We start from the raw sequence: 22,668 nt of genomic DNA on the forward strand, positions 1-22,668 counted from the left end.
TTTTAAAAAGTTTAAAAAAGATATTACGCTTAACGAACAATCAGACTTCCTTCTTTTGTGAATTGGAAATGCCTTGCAATACATAATATCAGCCAAAGAATTTACTCCTGCGCTGGCTCATGGTTAGCAATCAGTAAGGGGCTCACCTTTGCTGCCATGAGCTCTCTTTGTTGCCCTCAGAATAACAGTGATGGTAATAAAACAACTTCGACCATAACCGTACCAACAGCAACTAACGCCGAGAGCACCACCTATGTGCCAGCCCTGCTCGTGTCACTTCAGGTGGACGGGCTCGTGGCTCTTCTTGTAGACTCTTACTAGGAATTATCACGATTCCCATTTTATTGCTGAGGACAGTGTCCTTAGTGAGGCCACACAACTTGTCTAAGGACACACAACCAGGCAGCGGGCAGGGCTGGCACGGGATCCAGCATCGCTGGGTAGCACGGTACCCTCGGTACCATACAGGCTTGGTACAGGCTGTATGGTACAGTACAGGCTCATGGGGCTGTGAGTGAGGCTCTTCCCAACTTCCACAGTCCACGAGGAACACCCCGCTCTCACTGAAGCCTCAGAATGGCTTGGAACTTCTGTTCTGAGTCTTGCAAACTTCCTAAATTTCTCTCCGGACTCAATCTGAATTTGCGTCTTATGCTAAATCAACCGTTTCAAGGTCTGCGTAACCCGTGGCGCTTTAGCAGAAGGGTTTGGACTTGGATTCGGGCATGCTCACGAAGGCTGATTGGGAGGCTCTGCAGAGGAAAGTGATTCTGATGCCCAGGCAAAGAGCTTTGACAAACGGGAAGACAAGCAGCGGCCTAGATTGTTTTAAGATAACTGCACTCAGGAGGCAAGTGTGCCAGGAACCAGAGAAATCCCAGAAGAGAGGGGAGTTGGAATGCACCCCCCATGGTTAATCATCAACACTCCCAGAAACCTGGAGACCCTCTGCGGAAATGGCCAGGACACGCACACGGCTGACACACAGCAGACGCTACAATGACAACTCATTGCAGAAGTTACACCCAAAGGAAAGCGGGCAAGGAGACTTCATTGTAGGAGCCACACACAGCCACTGTGAGCTAACCCCAACAATTCCTGCTGTAACAGTCGCAAGCCGTTCCTAGTCTCCCATCTCGTCATAGAAGGGAACAGAACTTCACTCAGCACTAAAGGAAACCAGCAGACAGCCAGGATCCAGGCAGAGTCTCCACTCTAACCAAAGCCCGTGGAGCTGCCCTGGGAGCACGGGGGTGAGCCCCGGCTGTCAGGGGCCTGAAGCAGAGCAAGCCTGCAGCCCTGGAAGTCCCTTTCCCTCTGCTGCACCCTCAGACACCACACAGAAACGCAACCACCAAGCAACCCCAGTGCTCACTCCTCTTTGGTTGGAGTCATTCTGGTGAGGCAGCCTATCCTTATCTCCACCATTACCTTTCTTTCTAAACCAGGTAAAGGCTTGCACATCCTGGACACTAGCTCCATGGAAATCAGGGTGGGGGTCATGCAGGGGGCATGGAGGAGATGATGAGGCTGGGGCAGGGCGTGGCAGTGGCACAATGCATCCTGGGGGAAGCTGTCCCATCTCAAGTGGTCGGGGGCAGAGGGGAGACGAGCCCCGTGCGCAGTGCATGCCAGGGGGTGACCTCGCTGCCTCCATGTCACCCAGATGCTGCTCCGTACCAAAGGCAAGCCCAGGACGGATGGCGAAGCGCCCAGGAGCCCGCACACGTGCCTGCCAGTCAGCTCTCCGTCTGAGGAGATTCAGACGGCAGAGACACAGGCAGAGAGCAGGGCCATGGACGGCCTGTCCACACCTGCTGACCAGCTCCCGGTGTAGACGGAGTTTACTTTAAAACGAGGACAGAGAAAGATGCTGGCGCCTCAAAAACACTGCAGAGGAGCAGATTTTGCCTAGAGGCTACGACGCCCGAGTCCCGTATCAGAGTACCTGGGTTCAGCTGCCAGCTCCGGCTCCCCGTTCCAGTCTTCTGCTGACGTGCACTGGGAGGTTCCTGCACCCACGAGGGAGCCCTGGATTCACTTCCCAGCTCCTGGCTTTGGCCCAGCCCAGCCCCAGCTGTTGTGGGCATCCGGGGAATTAAACAGTGGATAGGAATTCTGTCTGTCCTTCTGTCTGTTTCTGTGTATCTGTCTTGACTTCTCAAGTAAAAAAATATATATTAATGTGCTATAAAAAAGTATGTCTTTGGGGCCGGCGCTGTGGTGCAGCAGATAAAGCAGCCGCCTACAACATCTATAACCCAAATGGGTACCAGTTCGAGTCCTGGCTGTTCCACTTCTGATCCAGCTCCCTGCTAATGTGCCTGGGAAAGCAGTGGAAGATGGCCAAGTGCTTAGGCCCCTGAATCCACGTGGGAGACCTCGATGAAGCTTCTGGCTCCTGGCTCCCATTGGCTCAGCTCCAGCCATTGCGGCCATTTTGGGGGTGAACCAGAGGATAGAATAACTCTCTTTCTTTCTCTCTCTGTAACTGTCTTTCAAATAAATCTTTTTTAAAAACTATGTCCATAAGGGACAGCACTGGTGTGTAGTGGGTAAAGCCACTGCCTGAAGTGCTGGAATCTCATATGGGCACCAGTTCGAGTCCTGGCTGCTCCACTTCTGATCCAGCTTCCTGCTAACGCCTGGGAAAGCAGCAGAAGATAGCTCAAGTCCTTGGGCCCCAGCACCTGTGTGGGAGACCCGGAAGAAACTCTAGTCTCCTAGCTTCGGATCAGCCCAGCTCTGGCCATTGTGGCCATTTGGGAAGTGAACTAGTGGATGGAAGACCTCTCTCTCTTTCTCTCTCTCTCTCTCACGCTCTCTGCCTCTCTGTAACTCGACCTTTCAAATAAAATAAAAATAAGTCTTTAAAAAAAAAAGAAAAATATGCCCATAGATTTGCATTTAATTTTTAAAATGTAGAATGCACTTTGAAAATAGAAAATAGAGAAAAGAAAATTTATCTATAAATCTACAACTCCACAAGCACTATTATTTAGTACATTGCCTTGGTCCTTTTTCATTTGTATGTTTTACTTACAAATACTTAATCCAGTTTGTTATACATTTCTCACTGTTATTTTGTGTTTTCATGTTGCTTTATAATTTCCAGAGCCATCATTTTTCATTGCCTCATCGTGGTGTTGTGTGACAACAGCGCGATGGCTGTGTTCATTTAAAATGAGAACGGAGGAGTGGGCGCTGGCCCCGCGGCTACGCTGTCAGTTACAATGCCTGCGTCTTAGGGTTTGATGCCTGACTCCGTCTCCTAATTCCACTTTCCTACTACTGCAGACACTGGGAGGCAGCAGTGATGACACAAATAATCAGGTAGCTGCACCCACACGGCAGATGGATGGAGTGCCCAGCTCCCAGCTTCAGCTGGGGCTGATGTGGGCAGGTAGGGAGTGAACCAGTGGATGGGACCACATATTTCTCTCTCTCTCCCCTCTCTCTCTCTCCTAAATAAATGGAAATTTTAAAAAAGAAAATATCACAGAGACAGGAGGAGATCATCATAATCCCAAAGACAGAAAGAGACAGTGTCGAGCTAAATCAGACACTACAGAAATTTCAGAAGAAGTGCATCCTTGGTAGGAGACAAGAAGCCTGAGCAGATGGTGACAAACTGAGACGGGGAACTAACAGTGAGAGAAAAAGAGCAGTAAGAGGTAAGAAAGACAATCCAAACCTGTGCTGGAAGTGTCAGAGCGGAGCTGAGCAATGTGGGTACGGCAGAGCCACCTCAGAAACTCTCCAAGATGGGTGCTAAGGAGAGAACATTCCCGAATGTCCCGCCTCAGCGGACGACACAGGAGGAACTAAAATAAGAGCAACCGCTACTGAAGGAAATGACAGACATTCCAGGAAAAGAAATCTAGAGGGGCTGGCGCTGTGGCATAGCAGGTCAAGCTGCCGCCTGCAGTGCCAGCATCTCATACAGGCACGGGTTCAAGTCCCGGCTGCTCCACTTTCGATCCAGCTCTCTGCTAATGTGCCTGGGAAAGCAGCAGGAGAAGGCTCAAGTGCTTAGGCCCCTGCACCTGTGTGGGAGACTCGGAAGAAGTTTCTGGCTTCTGGCTTCAGATGGGCCTAGCTCCGGCTATTGCAGCCATTTGTGGGGTGAACCAGTAGATGGAAGATTTCTCTCTTTCTCTGCCTCTCTGTGACTCTGCTGTCCAAATCAATCAATCAATATTTTTTTAAAAATTCTAGAATTTTCCATAGCTGGGTTAGCCTCCCACATCAGGCCCCCCAGACAGATTCCTGGTTGGCCACTGCAGGTGGGATTCTGGTCTGGAGTCTCTCCTGAGACTTCACAATTATCGTGCATGGGCCCCTTGTCATGATTTGCAATCCCTGAAAACAGCTTGCTGGAGCACGCTTCCAGGGTTGCCGGTGATGGCTGACTCACCTGCTGGTGAGTCACATCCTACACAAGTCACCCAACAGGAAGTTCCCTCCTCCAAACCAGAGTATGCTTCCAGACTCCCTTCTGGTCCTAGCTTCTTGCTGAAGCACCCTGGGAGGCAGTGGTGATGGTTCAAGTAGTTGGTCCCTCACACCCACGTGGGAGACCTGGACTGAGCTCCCAGCTCCCAGCTTGGATCCCACTCAGGGACTCCCGTGGGAACCTAGGAAATGAGCCAGCAGATAGGAGGTCTCTGTCCAATAGGCTTCCCCAGGATGGCACTGAAATATGTTGCTAAAAGGATCAGTGGCCAAATGTGTCAGTCTAATACTTGATATAGATCGGATGGCATGTTTGGAAAGACCTCTCAATTCCCTTGTATTTAAAGATGCTGGTGTTAGGTGCTTCGATTTTTCTTTTTCCTGTCTTCTACTCATTCTATCTTTGGTTTGTTTATCCACAGGTCTTAAAACTTCTCTGTATCTAAGAAGGACTTGACAAATTCACAATGGTGGCATAAACATAAATTCTCATAGACACTTACCCTACTCTAGCCTCAAGGATTTGTGCTGCCAATGCAACAAGACAAATGATATTTTAGTTGTAACATTCTATTAAAGTTGTGCAGGTATCCTGGGATCATCTGACAGTTCCATAGTGGTTATAGTACAAAAATCAAGAGCTAACAACAACAGCAAAGGAGAAGAAGAGACCAGAAATTGACATGGCTGTGCTCAGCTCATCTATTCTAAGGATTTATTTATTTATTTTAAAGGCAGAGTTACAAGGAGGGAGAGACAGGGAGAAAGAGATACCGTCCATCTGTTGGTTCATTCCCCAGATGGCTGCAAAAGCCAGAGTCGGGCCAGGCCAAAGCCAGGTGCCAGGAGCTTCATCTGGGTCTCACACGTGGGTACCAGGGCCCGAGCACTTGGGCCATCTTCTGCAGCTTTTCCCAGGCCATTAGCAGGGAGCTGGATTGGATGTAGAGCAGCTGGGACTTGAACAGGCATCCATATGGGATGCCAGCATCACAGGTGATGGTTTTACCCGCTATGCCACAACACCGTCCCCAGCCCATCTATTGTTGTAAATGACAATATAATAGTGATTCTCTCCTAATCCTAATCATTTTCTCTCCTGATCGCATCCTGTTGAAGTCCTTCTCTTATACCTCTAAATGAAATAGAGCAGAAAAATACACAAGGAATAACCAGCAGAAGTACCCAAAAGCATTGAACATAAATTTCCAAATTGACTGTTTTAAAGGTGCTCTGGTTTTGGGGTGGTTTGTCCCTAAGGGTTCACGTAGTGGAAGCTCTGTTCTCACTGTGGTGATGTGGAAGGTGAAGGGACCTTCACAGGGTGGTATCATTAGGCAGAATGGACCCTCCATGAGCTCTGACTTCCTGTCACACTCCCACATGATGCACCTGCATGATGGGGTCCAGCCATGGCGGCACTTGTCAGAGCTGAATCATGGACTCACCCAATCGTGGACTCTCAGGCCTCCTGCCTGTGAGCTAAACCTCTTTTCTTTATAAAGTACCTAGTCTCAGCCACTTTATTATAGCACCAGAAAGCTGACTGATAACAAAAGAACTTGCTTTGTCTTCGGAGGCCTGATCAGAATCTGTGCAAATGCTGGGGAGAAGAAGTTATTTAACCAGGGCAGATAAGGAGCCCAGATGGCAAAGCACATCATACTTGTGAACGTGGAGTCTAAAATAACACATAATGTAGGAGAGTTTCCTTTACCCGTCTCTAGAACCGTAACATCTCCTAGAGGGCTTATTGGCACCAAGCACAAGGATCGACACACTTTGGGAACAGACTGATTGGGAGGCACACCTTCTCTACCCAGCCACCCATTCCCATGATTGCCCACTGCAGACATGCAAAATAGACAAGGATGGAATCTGGTGGGAGAGCTGATTGGTGCCCGATTCATGAATCATTCTTTGCTCAAATAAACTCTGTTAAATCTATGTTGTCTAAAGCCGTGAGTTAAGCCACTGGGGGGAGGTGGGAGGAAACTCCTCTATCCCCCCACTCTGCTTCTGCTGATTGGGAAGAAAGCGAAATGAACAGATATTCCCAGGCAGGAGCTGTCAATCTGAGATTCCCAGCAAACATTGTGGCACAACGCCAAGATTGTTTGAATTGCCAAACCTCTACATCGTAAAATCCCTTCTTCTTCCTGTTGAAGTAGAAGTTCAGCTTTTCAGTTTCAAAACCAAAGTACAGTCTGCCTCTCCGGACACAGAAATCTTGGGTTCCTCCCTGGTGGATTTGTAACAGAGCGACTTAGCAGTGCTTTCCAAGTCTTTCATTTATATGGAGTTGAGGAGCTTTATAATCCAGACAACACACAAAGACTCAACTCTGCGCCAATAGGACTGCCTGAATCAGTAAGCCTTTACGTTCACGCTGTGATATTTAAGCCTCCAAGTTATAGCATAATTCATCAGGGTGACTGCACTTGACTATACTGGAAGGGAAAATTTCCTTTTTGTGTTAATAGCTTAATCTGCATCAATTTTAATACAGAATAAACGGACGCCACAGTTTTCAGGCAAGAAGTATTCATTATTTACCGAATTAGCTAATTTGATGGATAACTTCTCTGAACACAATAAAGAGTAGATAACGGGACTGAATGACACCATATAGATTTTCTTGCCAGTAAGAGAGAATGTTGTTTTCCACGCAGAAATGTATTTGTAAATAACTGAACCAAGGGGCCAGCGTTGTGGTGTAGCAGGTTAATTAGCTCCTGTATGTGACGCCAGCATCCCGTATCAGAGTGCCAGTTTGAGTCCTGGCTGCTCTGCTTCTGATCCAGCTGCCTGCTAATGTGCCTGGGAACACAGCAGAGGATGGCCCAAGTGCTTGGGCCCCTGCTACCCATGTAGGAGACCCAAATGGAGTTCTAGGCTCCTGGATTCAGCTTGGCCCAGCCCTGACCATCATGGCCATCTGAGAAGAACTAGTGGATGGCAGATCTATCTCTCTCTCTCTCCCACCCCCCTCTTTTCTGTTGTTCAAATAAAAACATTTTTAAAACTACCAAAAAGTAATTTAACCAAGAAATAGGATGAAATCTTTTTTTTTTTTTTTTTTTTGGCCAGGCAGAGTTAGACAGTGAGAGAGAGACAGAGAGAGAGTTATAGACAGTGAGAGAGAGACAGAGAGAAAGGTCTTCCTTCCAAATTGGTTCACTCCCCTAATGACCACTACGGCCGGCACTGTGCTGATCCGAAGCCAGGAGCTGGGTACTTCCTCCCGGTCTCCCATGCGGGTGCAGGGACCCAAGCATTTGGGCCATCCTCCACTGCCCTCCCAGGCCACAGCAGAGAGCTGGACTGGAAGAGGAGCAACCAGGACTAGTACCCGGCACCCCAACTGGGACTAGAACCCGGGGTGCCAGCGCCGCAGGCAGAGGATTAGCCAAGTGAGCCACGGCGCTGGCCAGATGAAATCTTAATAGAAGCTCACTTTTACTTTTTATTCTCAAAGAAGCATTTGCCTTTCATAAATTAAAAAAAAAAAAAAACCACTACAAATCTGGTTGAGAAGAAAACTAAACTATATTCATAAGTATTGGTAAAGGAAACAATGAATACATAGCAGGTGCTCCCTATAGACTCTCCTCACGTACTGAGTATTTCAAAATGACAGAAAGAGAAACAAACTCCAAACTAACCTGCTTAATACTGATAACACAGAGGAACAGTAGAGCGGCTCCTTTACGCTTCCTAAAATTCCACTGACCTTTCAAGACCTGAGTGGGTAACATTTAGAAGCTGGAAATGATGCGAAGATGACTCTACCCACCGAGCCTTAACTCATAAAAGGCAACACATGGAGGCAAATGCAGTACCCTCTTAAAGGACAGAACTTGGGGTCTGTGCTGTGGCACAGTGGGTTGAGCTGCCATCTGCTTTGTTATTTTATTCCTTTTTAACAGTTTCCACTTAAATTCTTAAACCAACTCTTAGTTACAAATGAATTTGCTAATTCCACTAGGAGTACTTTGCTACCTCATTGCTTAAGACAGAATTCACAGTTGACAAGCCAAAGAAAAGTGAACCAGCCATGTGGATGTTGGTTCAGGTCCTGGCTGCTCTACATCTGATCCACCTCCTTGCTAATGCTCCTGGGAAAGCAGCAGAAGCGGGCCTTAGAGCTCAGGTCCCTGCCACCCACCTGGGAGGTCAGGATGGAATTCCAGGCTCCTGGCTTCAGCCTGGCCCAGCCCCAGCCATTGCAGCCATTGGGGCGTAAACCAGTGAATGAAGGGTCTCTCTCTTTGTCCCTCCCTCTCTGTAACTCTGCCTTTCAATCAAGTGAATAATCTTTAAAGGGGGGGGGGCAGATCTTTTGCAGGACCCCTCCACGGAGAAGCGGGTCAGTGCTGACAGGGGACATAACGGTGCCTCCTTCAGAGAAAGGATAAAGCCACAGGAGCCGCGAAAACCCATTCTCAAAGTGTGGAGGTTTGGGTTTTTCAGGTGTTTCCACAGAACTGACGCAAAAAGAGTTCTCGCTGCCTGCAGACCTGCATGAGCGGTTCATCTAGGCCAGCACTGTCCCCTCTGTGCACTCCTAAGAGAAAGACAATGTCCTTTTTCAGGACAGCACTTGGTCTTCCTCCCACACCGGCCACCAACAAAACGGTTACGATTCACCAAACTCTACAGGGAAAACACCCTTAAAACAAAACAAAACCCCTACAAAATAGAACCCCTGAGTTCTGTTCCTAGATTCTTTCCTCAGGCATGCTTTATCATTTTATTCATTTGTAAGTTTTCACTTACATTCTTGAGTCAACTCTTAGTGACAACTGAGTTTGCTAATTCCATTAGAAGCACGTTGCTACATCATAACTTGAGACAGAATTCACAGCTGACAAGCAAAAGACAGTGAAAACCCAGTCTATGGGATTACCTCATCTGGTCCTTTCTTTTCTCCTGGTTTGGAAGGTGATCCGCTGGTTTTTTCATTGGCATGCTATAAAAATGTAAAAAAAAAAAAAAAAAGATAATGCTTTAATAGAGGATTCAAGATAACAGTGACTCTAATCCAAAAGACTAAATGCATAGACTTTAAAAAACAAGGGCCCCTTTAATCTTCCTCCGAGAGCCCTGATAATTCTATGCCAATGCAAGTGGCGTTCAGAAATGAAGGGACGCTACACACATTCATTAGGGAACCAGAAAGGCAGCCTGTAATTAGCCAGATCCAGAGCTGATGGCGGTGCCACGGTGGCAGCTCGTCTCCTCAAAATGCCTCACGGAATTGCAAAGCCCCAGTTGCTGGCCCAGGCGACATCCGGTGCACCATGGAGATGAGCCCTCAAGACCCCAGGTGTCTGAAGTCACACTTAAGCCTCGATTCGGCATGAACTCAAGGCTCCTTCATGACCTCCCAAGGCACCTGTCACTTCCCTTGGCTCTGGTGGGGCTCCCAGAGTTCTTCCACCAGGTCTACGGCCATTCCACCCTGAATGCGCCCTGATCTCATCTGAATATGCACCAAGGAGGACGATAACCCTGGGAGGGAAAGGCCACACCTGCAACTTCTCTAAGACTGCATTACTTACAGGAACAGATTTTTTTTTTTTTTTTTTTTTTTTGCTAGGACAGCAAGGATGAATGCAAATACTTTTATGTGGCTCACTAAAGCTTCAAGAAGCATACATGCTCATTTGCTTTGGTCATAAGATTTAAAAATAAAATTAAAAAAAAAAAAAGGCCTGGAAATGGCATTGGGTGGAGCAGTGATGATCCACCCACTGGATATCCCTTACTGGAGTACCTGGGTTCAAGTCACAGCCCCACTTCTGACCCTGCTTCCTATTGGTGTGCATCCCAAGAGGCAGCAGGTGATGCTCCGTGTACTTGAGTCCCTGCCCCCTCTGTGGGAGATCTGGATTGAGTCCTGGGCTCCTGGTTTCAGCTCTGCCCAGCCCCTGCTATGGGCATTTAGGAAATAAACCAGCAGATGGTTGATCTATTTCTCCTTGTCTCTCTGTCACTCTAACTTTCAAATAAACAAATCTTTGAAAATGAGCCCTAAAGTTTACTGAACTTTTTCTGAGAAATTAAAAAAAAAAATTGTATGTTCCTGAAAAGGAGGTACAAAGAACTATTTCATTTATTACACACAAGAAGGTGAGAAAATAGCAGGTTGTCTCTGCACCTGTGGCCCTTACACAACCAAACTGAAATTTAATCAGGAGACATTTCTAGTAACTGACTAAAATAAAAAGGAAAACAACCCTCAGCCAATTGCAAATGGCCAACCAACCAACTGGTTACACGACTTGGGACCTTCATCAGACCATACCCAAAAAAGGCCAAAGCTCAGCTGGAACCAACCTTCCATTCTGCATCCCCCCAGAAAGGCTCAGGGCACGTGCTGTGGGAACAGAGCTCTCCAAACCCCTTCCGGTGTTGAATGCTGCTCGGTTGATGAATCACTCTTTGTGCAAATAAACTCTGTCAAATTAATGTTGTCTAACTTTTTTCTCTTAGCATCTCCCAATGAATCATTTGATACTCAGAGATAGTATTTGATGAGGACATATCTACAAAGACAGGGATTTACCCAACCTGTCTCCATCCAGAACTGGTAATTCTAGAACCATGATGTCCCATTCATTTACTATCTGCAATTCTATATTTTTTCAGATTAGATAAAACTCAGTAACAACACCACCCACTGTTTTAGGGAGTGTTTCTTGTTGGAGTGCCTCAATTACTGGCCAGCAGGTGCCATTATCTCATTTTATGAGTGAGAAAACTGAAGAAGTCCACTTGTTCTTGTCCAGTGTAAGGTTCCTGTTCACCCTGCAGCCCCACATGGCAATTATATATCCTGATTGATTACCCCAGACTAAATGGGCATAGTCTTTTCACCCTTCGAATATGGGCATAGAGGCAATTTCTTTAAAATAAACAAACAAACAAACAAACAAAAAGATGGGCAGGGCCTATGTTAGGGTGCAGTGGACTAAGCTGTTGCCTGCATCCCATATTGGAGTGCTAGTTTCAGTACTGGCTGCTCTACTTCCAATCCAGCTCCCTGTTAATGCACCTTGGAAGGTAGCAGAATGATGGACCAAGTGCTTGGGACCCTGACATCCACATGGGAGACCCAGATGGAGCTCTGAGCTGCTGGCTTCAGCCTGGACCAACCACGGATGTTGTAGTCATTTGGGGCTCTCTGTGTGTCACTCTGGCTTTCAAATAAATAATTAAATATTAACCAAAAAAAAAATTAAAAACATGCATAAATTGTTTCCCTTCTAAAGGGATTCTACTCCACTCAATCAACAGCATTAGTTACTTGCTCCCACTGAAATAGTCAAAATGCCTCAAAATTACATAGCTTCCAAACAATATTTTGGGAAGGTTATATGTAATGAATGCTAACTAAAATATCGAGTTATAATGACAACTTAAAATATACTGTAAGCATGAGTGTTTTATATTCTAAAGATACATTTGCTCTTGATAAAAGACACAAAAGTTACAGTGGCATAAATAAAAATCATTCATAATCAAAAGCCAACATTTTTAGAACTTCATAGATGATATATTTTGAGTTTTTTAACTCAGCTTTTTATTCTGAAATTTTTCAAATACATAGAAAAGTTGAAAGAATAATATAATGAATGCCCGTATCCCCACACTACTATTCACATTTTTGCTGTATTTTGCCACAATTGCACACACATACACATGAGGGTTCTTCCAAAAATTCATGGAAAATAAAATTCAAAGGTAAGTTTATTCTGGGACAAAAAAAATTGAAATTCATGCACAGTACTTTTTCATAATATGAAAACTTTTTGAAGACCCCTACTATCTGTCTATATTTATGTAGATACACACACACACACAGAGAGAGAGAGAGAGAGAGAGAGAGAGAGAGAGAGAGAGAGAGAGCAGGAACACAGAGAGAAGAGAACTGAACCACAAACTAATGAACCCAGTATGGGAGCCACCTCCTAAGCCTCAGCTTTGCCTGTGTGTGGCTCTGGAGTCTCCTGGACTCTTCATGGCAAATCCAGAGGGTCCACGCTGACACCTCTGTCCTGAGAGGGAATGTCTGGCTTGTTCCTACCACTCAGGACTGTAGTCCGTGGGTCAGAGACTGGGCTACTCTGGATCTATGAAGCTGGGAACTTCTGATTGTCATCAGGACAAGCTTTAGCCAGGAGGATGCTGTGGCACAGTGGGTTGAGCTGCTGCTTAGGATGCCTGCATCTTCCATGGGGGTGCCTGTTCAAGTCCTGGCTATGCAGCAGCTACTGCTTCCAATCCAGCATTCCTGCTATGGTGCCTGGGAAGCAGCAGATGATGGCTAAAGTCCCTGGGTTCCTGTTACTCACGTGGGAGACCCAAATGGAGTCCTGCTTTTGGCCTGGCCCAGTCCCACTATTGTGGACATTTGGGGAGTAAACCAGTGGGTGAAAGATCTTTCTCTCTCTTTCTCTCTCCCCTTTTCAAATAAATAAATAAATGTCTTTTTTTAAAAAAAGAAAGACTTTAGAGTAATCTAAACCAACAATAAAACAACAAAACAAACCCTTCTTATTCTAAAACGGGCCTGTTTTATAAAACTAATCCAACACACAGTACTTAGGAATTGCAACTGCCTTGGTGGAGGCCAAAGCCAGGTAAGGCAGGGCAGGATGGCAGCCCTGAGGCAGGAAGGAATCTCCCAGGTAGGGGCTGAGAGGAGGGACAGAGGTGGTGTAAGCTGCACAGGGTCAGAGGCAGGGACAAGTCAGATCAAGGGTTTCCGGTCTTCCCTTGGGAAGGAACAATTTCCCAAAGTGTTTCCATCCTTGGCATTGTCACATGTTTGGCAAGGATGGCCATCCTCTGTTCTCCTTTTAGGGGACAGTATTTCATGGCTTAAAATCCGCCAGGGCAGAGTCATAAAACCATGAGGAACCATGAGAATTGCAAGAGTGAGAGGCAATAGCAAGAGTGGAACCCGAGCCTGAGCCTGAGCCCGAGCGCACTCCTGCTGGCCCTGGGCTGTGGCTCTGCAGAGCTTGCCCATGTTCCTGACTGTCACCCAGTGCCCACAGATAGGGAGCATGACACACGAAACAGGACAAAAGCAAGCCAGCTTTTACATGGAGAAAAGCAGGAACGAGACAGAAACACATCTTCTGCAAGTCTGAGTCCAGCTGTGGGAAGAGTGCCAAGTGCTATAGTGTCCTTCTGAAGTTAAAGAAGAAAACAAACAAACAAACAAACAAACAGGAAGGAGGCAGGATTTTGGACATGGCTTGAGCATTTCAGGCATGGAAAGCCAAGGTACCATGGCAAAAAAAATATCCTACATGAAGGATCTCTGTGAGTGAGACCCCAGTGGAAAGAACGGGCCATCAAAGAAGGATGTACTTTTCTCTGAAGGGAGGAGAGAACTTCCACTTTGATTATGGCCTTGTCTAAATACTGATGGAGTCTGTGGACTCAAAAGGCTTCCATAGTCTTGGCAGCTCATGTCAAGAGCCTTGGGTGATCACTGACATCATAAATAAGAGTGTTAGTTGTTAAATCAACAACAGGAGTCACTGTGCACTTGCTTCCGATGTAGGACCTCTGTCCTTAACGTGTTGTACTATGAGAATTACAGTAAAACTTGTCTTCAAGCTGTACTTTATATTTTGTGTGTGCAAACTGCTGAAATCTTTACTTAGTAGAGTTGGTCTTCTGTATATAAGGCTAATTAAAAATGAATCTTAATGAAGAATGTGATGGTAGAGGGAGTAGGAGGTGGGATGGAAGAGGGGTGGGAGGGTGGGTATGGGAGGAAGAATCGCTATATTCCTAAAGTTGTACCTATGAAATTTGCATTCATTAAATTAAAGTTTTATAAAAAGAGAGAGAGAGAGAGAGAGGCATGGCTTGGGAGTCCCACATCCCACCCCAGAAGGCCTAGGTTTGAGTGTCTGCTCCATTCCTGGTTCCAGCTTCCTGCTCACGTGTACCCTGCAAGGCAGCAGGTGATGTCCAAGTCCTTGGGTCCCTGCCACCCACCTGGGAGGCCCAGATTGAGTTCTAGTCTCTTGGCTTTGGCCTGGCCCAAGCCTGGTTCTCGCAGGCACTTGGAGCATGAACCAACAGAACAAAGAATTCTCTTTCCCTTTCTATTTCTGTCTCTCTGCCTTTCAAATAAATAAAAATATTTTTTTAAAAAGGTATGGAGTTGGGGCCAGTGTGGTAGCAATGTAGGTTAAGCCTCTGCCTGTGGCACCAGCATCCCATATAGGTGCAGGTTCAATTCCTGGCTGCTCCACTTTCATTCCAGCTCCCTGCGGGAAAGCAGTGGCCTGAGAAAGCAGTGGAAGATGGCCCAAGTCCTTGGACCTTTGCACCCACATGGGAGACCCAGAAGAAGTGCCTGGCTCTGGCTTCAAATGGGCCCAGCTCTAGTTATTGCAGCCATTTGAGGAGTGAACCAGTGGATAGAAGACCTCTCTCTCTTTTTCTCCCTTTCTCTGTCTGGAACTCTGCCTCTCAAGTACATAGTCTTTTTAAAAACAAGGTATGGAGTTTCCCTTAGGAGGATACAGAAGCACTTTAAGCTATAGTGATAGTGGCATCACCCTGTGAATACACTAAAAATACCATATCATATGCTTTAATGGGTGAACTGTATGGTGTGTGTGACATCTGAGTACAGCTGTTTGAAAAAAAAAAAAAACAAACACTGAAGGTTACTTGAAAACTTGAAAAATTTCCTGCTTTACCCTGGAGATAAGGCCAGAGACATCAATGTTTGCACGCCCAGGACAGCTGAAGTCAAACAATGAAGCCATAAAAGACTGTCTTGGCTCCCTCTGGATTTCCCAGCGCACATGTGAGGTTCATGCTCTCACTCTGCCATCACCATCGCAGGAAAGCCTGTATCCCAGCGGGACTCTCCTGCAGGGCAGCCGCAGGCAGCTGGGCAGCTTTTGCAAACACTCCCGCCACAATGCATGGATTTAGATTATATCATCCGAATAGGGTGGGGCCTGGGCAGGCATATATTTTTCTATTACCCCGGTTGATGCTAATGTGTAGCCAGGATTGGGAACCACTGGTTTCGAAAGACCTGTGTGTACCACGACTGATGGCAGAAGTCCCTGCTCCTCAGACCACCCCCTAAGAAGGAACCTGTGTGGAGGGTTCCAGGGTAAGGTGGCCTGGTTCAGCTTCTCTTGGGCAAAGTGGAGGAGCCCAGTGCCTGTGTTCATAGCAACATTTCCCATCTAATCCCCAGCTTCGCCCAGCTAACAGAGAATCCTATCTTCACATCTGCCTACCAGTCTCGGTTTTCTCAGGAAAACAAATTAGCACGTTATTGTCCATTCTCTTCCTTACTGATTGCTTCAGACACCTATATCGTGCCTTCCAACCAGTTCTATTCCTTTCTTCCTACACGAGTGTCAGGACTGTGGCAAATCTTGATTGAATAACTGCATTTCCACAAACCTCTAAACACTCCCTGCGAAGTTACCTTGGCTCCTATCTGCTCAGCAAATTAGGTACGAGAGCAAGAGGTTGAGAAAATACCCGGAAGCATTAAGAGACAGTGCAAATTGGCATTTTTTTGCAAAACTCCTAAAAACCTATTCTCCATGAGAAAACTGAAGATGTGCACTGTAATTGCTCCATAGGTCTCCCAGGGGCAGATTCTGGGCTGGCTGCCTTTGGTGCAGAGCCTGCCCTCCGCCTGCTCTGTTGCTATTGCAGGGGTCACAGCCTACGGCACCACTCTTGGTGGACAGCTGCAGGTTGGGTTTGGCCAATAGGAGGCACTGGAGGGAGACTGGAGGTGGTAGACGGCATATCCCCACCTTCTCTCTGCCTCTGAGCGCCTCTGCAGTCCACAGTGCCTCCTGCAGGAAAAGCCAGCTACAGATCCAGCACTCACAAGGTGGTCCTGCTCCTTCTCCCACCCCTCCAGCCACAGGACAGTAGCAGCTTCCTGCAATTTTTAATCTCTGAGCTGCCTCCCCTTCCTACACCCTCCAAAATTCTCAGAGTTTTTTGCTACCTGGTTAACCAACCCCTCCATCACATTCCTTTTGTTTTAAATGCTCAGAGTCATTTCTGTCTCTTAGTGGACTCTAATTGACTCTACCAGGACAGAGAGAACACAGATGGATTTGGAAGGCTACATGACCTTGGGCAGAGACCATGGACAGATTTGGAAGGCTACATGACCTTGGGCAGAGACCATGGACAGATTTGGAAGGCTACATGAACTTGGGCAAGTGATTTGACCTTCCAATTTCTCCTTATAAAATGGGGATAATGGCACCCATTCCAGGGACTGGCACACCCGAGAAAAGGGCTGATGTTAATGAGGAGTCTGGTTCATTGTCTAGTTCATGAACACAGGAAGGGGCATTAGGCACAGTGGTTAAGACGCCACCTTCGAAGCTCCATCCCATATTGGAATGCCTGGGTTCAAGTCCCAGCCCTGCTTCAAATTCCAGCTTCCTGCTAACACCCACCCTGGGAAGCAGCAGCAGATAGCCCAAGTTGCTGGATCCCAGCCACGATGGAGTTCCCCACCAAAGCTGGGGAGTGACTCGGCAGATAGGAGCCCTCTGTTTGTCTCTCTGCCTTTCAAAATAAATAAAATACTAAAGAAAGAACAGGAAACAAAGATTAAAGATTTTAAAAATCCAGTTACTCCACTCCCTTTTTTTCCTGGCATCAGTCTGAGTATGGTGAACGAAGAGAGAGAAAGGAATGTGAAAAGGAAGCAAAGGTTAAAGTGTTTCATTCTCAAAGGCCATAAAACATCAGAGAAGAATTTCGTGTTTACTTTCCTTACAGTGCAAAGGAACCAGGCTCCCCTGACTCGCGAGTGTTTAATTCTTTGTCTACTCTGCAACTGTGTATCCTGTTAGTCCTACCCCTCCATATTATACCCCAGGGACTAAACTACACAGCAGATACAGAATTCATTTCCTCAACAATCTGCAGCTAGTTAATTTCAGGAGCAGCCTTCAATTTGCCATCACAAAGCTTTCAAATTGGGAGGGTGTGTGTGTGTGTGTGTGTCTGTGTTTGGTGGAGGTGGGGCTTGGATGGATAAAACAAACCTGGCACATTGATAATATTGTGACAGCTGATTGGTGTGTGTGCAGCAATGATACTCTTTGTTTCTGTGCATATTTAAGATTTTTCCTACCAAGAAATTTTGAAAAGTTAGGATCCCTTTATCTGAAGAGTATGTCTTCCTAGTATCAACCCCAAAGGCAAAATCCTGGCTGTTGGTTTTAATATTGAGCATCTTATGGGTTAAGCCATAACAGAGTACCAATTCAAGTCCCAACTCCTCTTCCGATGCATCTCCATGCTAATGCATCCAGAAAAGTGGCGGAAGATGGGCCAGGTACTTTGGTCCCTGCCACCCATGAGGTCTGAGACCCCAATGGAGTTCCTGACTCCTGGCTTCAGCCTGGCCCAGGCTTGGCTGTTTTGGTCATTTGGGGAGTGAACCAGCGGATGGAAGATTGCTCTGTGTGTGTGTCTCTCCCTCTCTCTGTTGCTCTGCCTTTCAAATAAAGAAATAAACAACCTTTAAAAAAAAAAAACAAACAAGGAAAAAAATATTGAACATCTCAAACTCCTGAAACAAACTGATGTGAAAGGCAGGGTTTATTTACCCTCCCCCCTCGAAAAAAAAAAAAAAATCCGTGAGTACTGTACCACTATGCACTGGCTGTGTAGGAATATAATATTTTTTTTTAAATCTAAGAAAATGAACGGCCTGGCTAGTGATAAACGGTATTTTCTGCCCTCTAAAAACATGTGTTATCAAATTGGAAAATTACAGGAGTAACTTTCTTTGCAATTGCTATATAAAAGACCATAGGTATTAAGGATTGAGCTGCATAGCTGTAACTCGGAAATCCCTGTTGTGCAGAACCCCAAGTATACTTTTCCTAATTAGGGCTCTGGCAGACACGCAAGACAGTGCTGGGAAGCCATGTGCTCTTTCTGTCTGGTGTTTAGCCTTAGCATTGCCTGCCCATCTGCCCCGGTAACTGGGACCCAGCTATGGTAAGGGTTTCCACATTTTCTGTAAGCCACAGGAGAGGATTTGGTGAATTTGGTAGTATTAGGATGTACCTGTGATTTTTACCTGTGAGCAATGAAAGAGGAGGCCAGGCGCCACCTAACCACACAGCTTTTGTGTCCACAGCACCGTATGCGGGAACCTGCGAACCTCTTTGGGTTCTATGAGTTGTCTACTATCAAAACTAATTCCACACGTTTTCTTTAAAGATTTTATTTTATTTATTTGAAAGACAGAGTTACATAGAGAGGTAGAGATAGAGAGAGAGGTCTTCCATCTGCTGGTTCACTTCCCAAATGGCCGCAATGGTTGGAACTGAGCCAATCTGAAGCCAAGAGCCAGGAGCTTCTTCCAGGTCTCCCACATGGGTGCGGGGGCCTAAGGACTTGGGTCACCCTCAGCTGCTTTCCCAGGCACATGAGCAGGGAGCTGGATGGAAAGTGGAGCAGCCAGGACTCAAACTAGAGCCCCTATGGGATATTGGCACTGCAGGCAGGGGTTTTAACCCATTGCACCACAGTGCCGGCCCCAAAATTCCACACATTTTCAAGAAGATCTAACCAGACTTCTGAAGTAGGTGTCGTGGTGCAGCAGGTTAAGCAATCACATGGCACACCTGCATCCCATATCTAAGTGCCTGGTTCAAGTCCCAGCTACTCCACTTCAGATCTGGCTTCCTGCTACGGCACCTGGGAAGCATCAGATCATGGCTCAAGTATTGGGTCTCCTCCCAAAAGGGAGACCTGGATTGAGTTCCTTGCTCTGAGCATTGGTCCTGCCCAGCCCCAGCTATTGCAGACATTTGGGAAGTGAACCCGTTTCTCTCTCTCTCTCTCTCTCCTTCCCTCCCTCTCTCCCTCTCTCTCTCTCTCTCTCACACACACACACACACACACACACACTATGCTTTCCAAATAAACAAATAAAACTCTTAAAAAAATTAACGATTGATTCTTTTTCTTCCTGATTTAGCGGACTGATCCATCTGGAGGCAACTTCTATAAACAGGATTCATAGGATGGGTTCTTTTTGCATTTTCTTAACTGGAGGACACCACATCTATTTTTTTCCCTATGGTAACTATAAAGCTTTCTGGGTAAGTTTTTCTTTTCTTTCTTTTCTTTTTTTTTTTTTTTCAAAGAAAAAGACCTGTTTATTTATTTGAGAGGTAGAGTTATAGACAGAGAGAGGGAAAGACAGAGAGAAAGGTCTTCCATCCACTGGTTTACTCCCCAAATGGCCACAATTGCCAGAGCTGAACCGATCTGAAGCCAGGAGCCAGGAACTTCTTCCGGGTCTCCCATGCGGGTGCAAGGGTCCAAGCACTTGGGCCATCCTCTACTGCTTTCCCAGGCTATAGCAGAGAGCTGGATTGGAAAAGCAGCAGCTGGAACATGAACAGGCATCCCATATGGGATGCTGGCACAGCAAGGCTTAGCCTACTATGCCACAGCGCCGGCCCTTCAATTTTCCACCTTAAAAGTAGCTGGAAGGGGTATTAAAGATGGTCTGTGTCTGGGCCGGTGTTGTGGCACAACTGGGTAAGCCAGTGTTCGCAACGCTGACATCTCACACTGGAGCGCTATCTGAAGTCCCAGGTGCTCCACCTCAGATCCAGTTTCCTACTAATGCACCTAGGAAAGCAGCAGAAAATGGCCCCAGTCCTCAGGTCCCTACCACCTATGTGGGAGACCAGGGCGAAGCTCCTGGCTCCTGGCTTCAGTCTGGCCAGGCCAGGCTGTTGCAGGCATTCCAGGAGTGAACCATGGAAGCTATCTTCCTCTCTCCCTCTCTCTCTTTTCTTGTCTGTCTGTCTTTAAAAAAAAATTAAAATAAAAAAGATGGTCTACTTAGAGCAGTCTTGTATCTGTTGAGACAATCTATTCATAACTAACTCACCTTGGAATCTCAAATGACAGCTCACTCTCTACAGCCCCAGAGAGCTTCAATCATTCCTTAAAAAGCACTTGGAGAATATAATTAACTTTCTGGGAAATGTCAAAACTGATTAAAGAATAACAGCATCGAATGCTACTCTTAGCGTCACGGCTTGTACGCAATGGAAAGCAAGCAAATTCCGGCAACGGAAGCCCAAAGAGGAAAGCAGTTTATGACCTCTGTGTTTCCACCATGGTAAAGTCTGTATGCCTTTTTTTTTTTTTTTTTTTGCAGACCCTGTAATTTAGCCTTTCTTGCTTCTAAAAATGCATAGCAGCTCTGGAAGTGCTCTACTATGGAAGGCTTGCACCACCCCTCCCAGGCTGGCTGCAATGATGGAGCCTGCCCAATGTCTGGGCTCCTGCACCCCACTGTCACCGGGCCATGCATCTAATTATGTTAAGAAACACCTCCACCTCTAATGAACACAGCCTAAGAGAACCAGCCTGAGACTCAGGACTGTGATCCCTGGTGGGAGCCGGACACATCCTTCTTCATGACTTGATTACCAGGAGACTCCAGATAGTCTTCAAGTCTAACTTTTTAGAAGTTGGATGGCTCTTTCTACTGAAAACCCACGTTTAGTTAGAAGATAGGGCAGTCAGTGTGGAGACATACAGTGCAATGCTTCACTGACTGGCTTTGTAGGTGGCATGCTCTGAAGAAACTCATCCTAGGGGCATCTCTTAATTGTTTTATTGTAGTCTGCCTATATCTTATAAGGTAGGGAATCTGCAACCTTTTGCAGTATTCAAAGCACCCTGCTAAGGATCCCTTAATCACAGGATTTACCAGAAGTGTTCCGAGACAGGCCAGGGTGGTTACATTCCCTGGTATCCATCTGGGATTGGTTCCAGAATCCCTGCAGGGATCCGAAATCTGCAGAGGCTGAGGGACCTATTGTAAGAGGGTGTGTATTTGCATATGGCCTACTCACATCTTATCCCATATACTTTAAACACTCTCTAGATGACGTACCAGCCCTAATACAAGGGAAATGCTGTGTAAACACTGGTTGCACCATACTGCTTAGACAACAATGACCAGGATAAAAGGCCGTGCGTGTTCAGATGTGGTTTTTCAAGCATTTCTGATGTGTACTTGATTGACTCTGTGGATATGGACACCGTGGATATGAAGGGCCCAGGGGATACTGCTCTGTAGACACACATATATGCCCATGCCACTGCACAAATTTCCATGCACGCATTACACACACATACATGCATGTATTTATAGAAGGTATATAACACATATGTTATATTTCATATGTACATAGATATATACATATAATACATGGAGACTTTGGGGGATTTGTGGGTGGGCTTCAGTGAAATCTCTGATGTTTATGAAGCTATATGAGAAACTGCATTTGTGTACATGTGTGTATGTGTTTTATGGGAAAATAATCCATAACTTCTATTCGATTCTTGGCATGGTCTATGATTATGAACTCACTTTTTTTTTAAGTTTAGGAACTCATGGTCCAGAGTTATACTGTCTAATACCATATCCACTTGTCAACTGTGATTTCTGAATACCTGAAATGTGGAAAGTATGAATTAGGATGTATGGGAAGTGTAACATATATACTGGATTGTGAAGAATTAGTGAAAAATGTGAATGGAGAATATTTCAATGGCTTACATACATGCTGAAATAATATCTAGGGCCCAGTATCTATTAATATAACACAATAAAATACATTATAAGCATTCATTTCACCTGCTTCTTTTTGCTTTTGTTAAAGTACCTACTAGACATCTTAAATCATATACAAGTATACTTCAAAATGTTTCTGGAAAATAAAATTAAAGGTAAGTTTAGGATTATCTTTATTATATTATTATGTATAATATATTAAATATATTCATTTAGCCAATTGGGATGTGTGCATCTGACATCAGAGTGCGTGGGTTTGAGTCCCGGCTCTGCTCCCAATTCCAGATTCCTTTTAGTGTGCACCTTGGGAGGCAGCAGTGATGGCTCACGTAGTCCTTGACCCCACTGGGAGACCCAAATTCAGTTCCTAACTGCTGGCTTTGGCCTAGTCCAGTGCTGGCTGTTGAAGGGAGCAAACCAGGAGATGGGAGATCTCTATCTGTCCTTGTCTCTCTGCTTTTCAATGATATTTAAATAAATACTTTAAAATATTTTGGTACAAAAAATTTTGACATCTATGCATATAGACGGTCTTCAAAAAT

At 45.9% G+C, this 22,668-nt stretch overlaps 1 protein-coding gene across 6 annotated transcripts in view; it reads right to left on the reverse strand.

The window, feature by feature from the left end:
• CAST (calpastatin) overlaps positions 1-22,668 on the reverse strand; it is a 121,390-nt gene that overhangs the window by 96,316 nt on the left and 2,406 nt on the right. For all 6 annotated transcript variants that reach the window (XM_062212376.1, XM_062212372.1, XM_062212370.1 and 3 more), the window contains exon 2: positions 9,365-9,427. In XM_062212376.1, the coding sequence (XP_062068360.1) occupies positions 9,365-9,427 (63 nt within the window). The remainder of the gene's footprint in view (positions 1-9,364; positions 9,428-22,668) is intronic.

This window comes from Lepus europaeus, chromosome 15, assembly GCF_033115175.1.
Source record: "Lepus europaeus isolate LE1 chromosome 15, mLepTim1.pri, whole genome shotgun sequence".
NCBI lineage: Eukaryota > Metazoa > Chordata > Mammalia > Lagomorpha > Leporidae > Lepus > Lepus europaeus.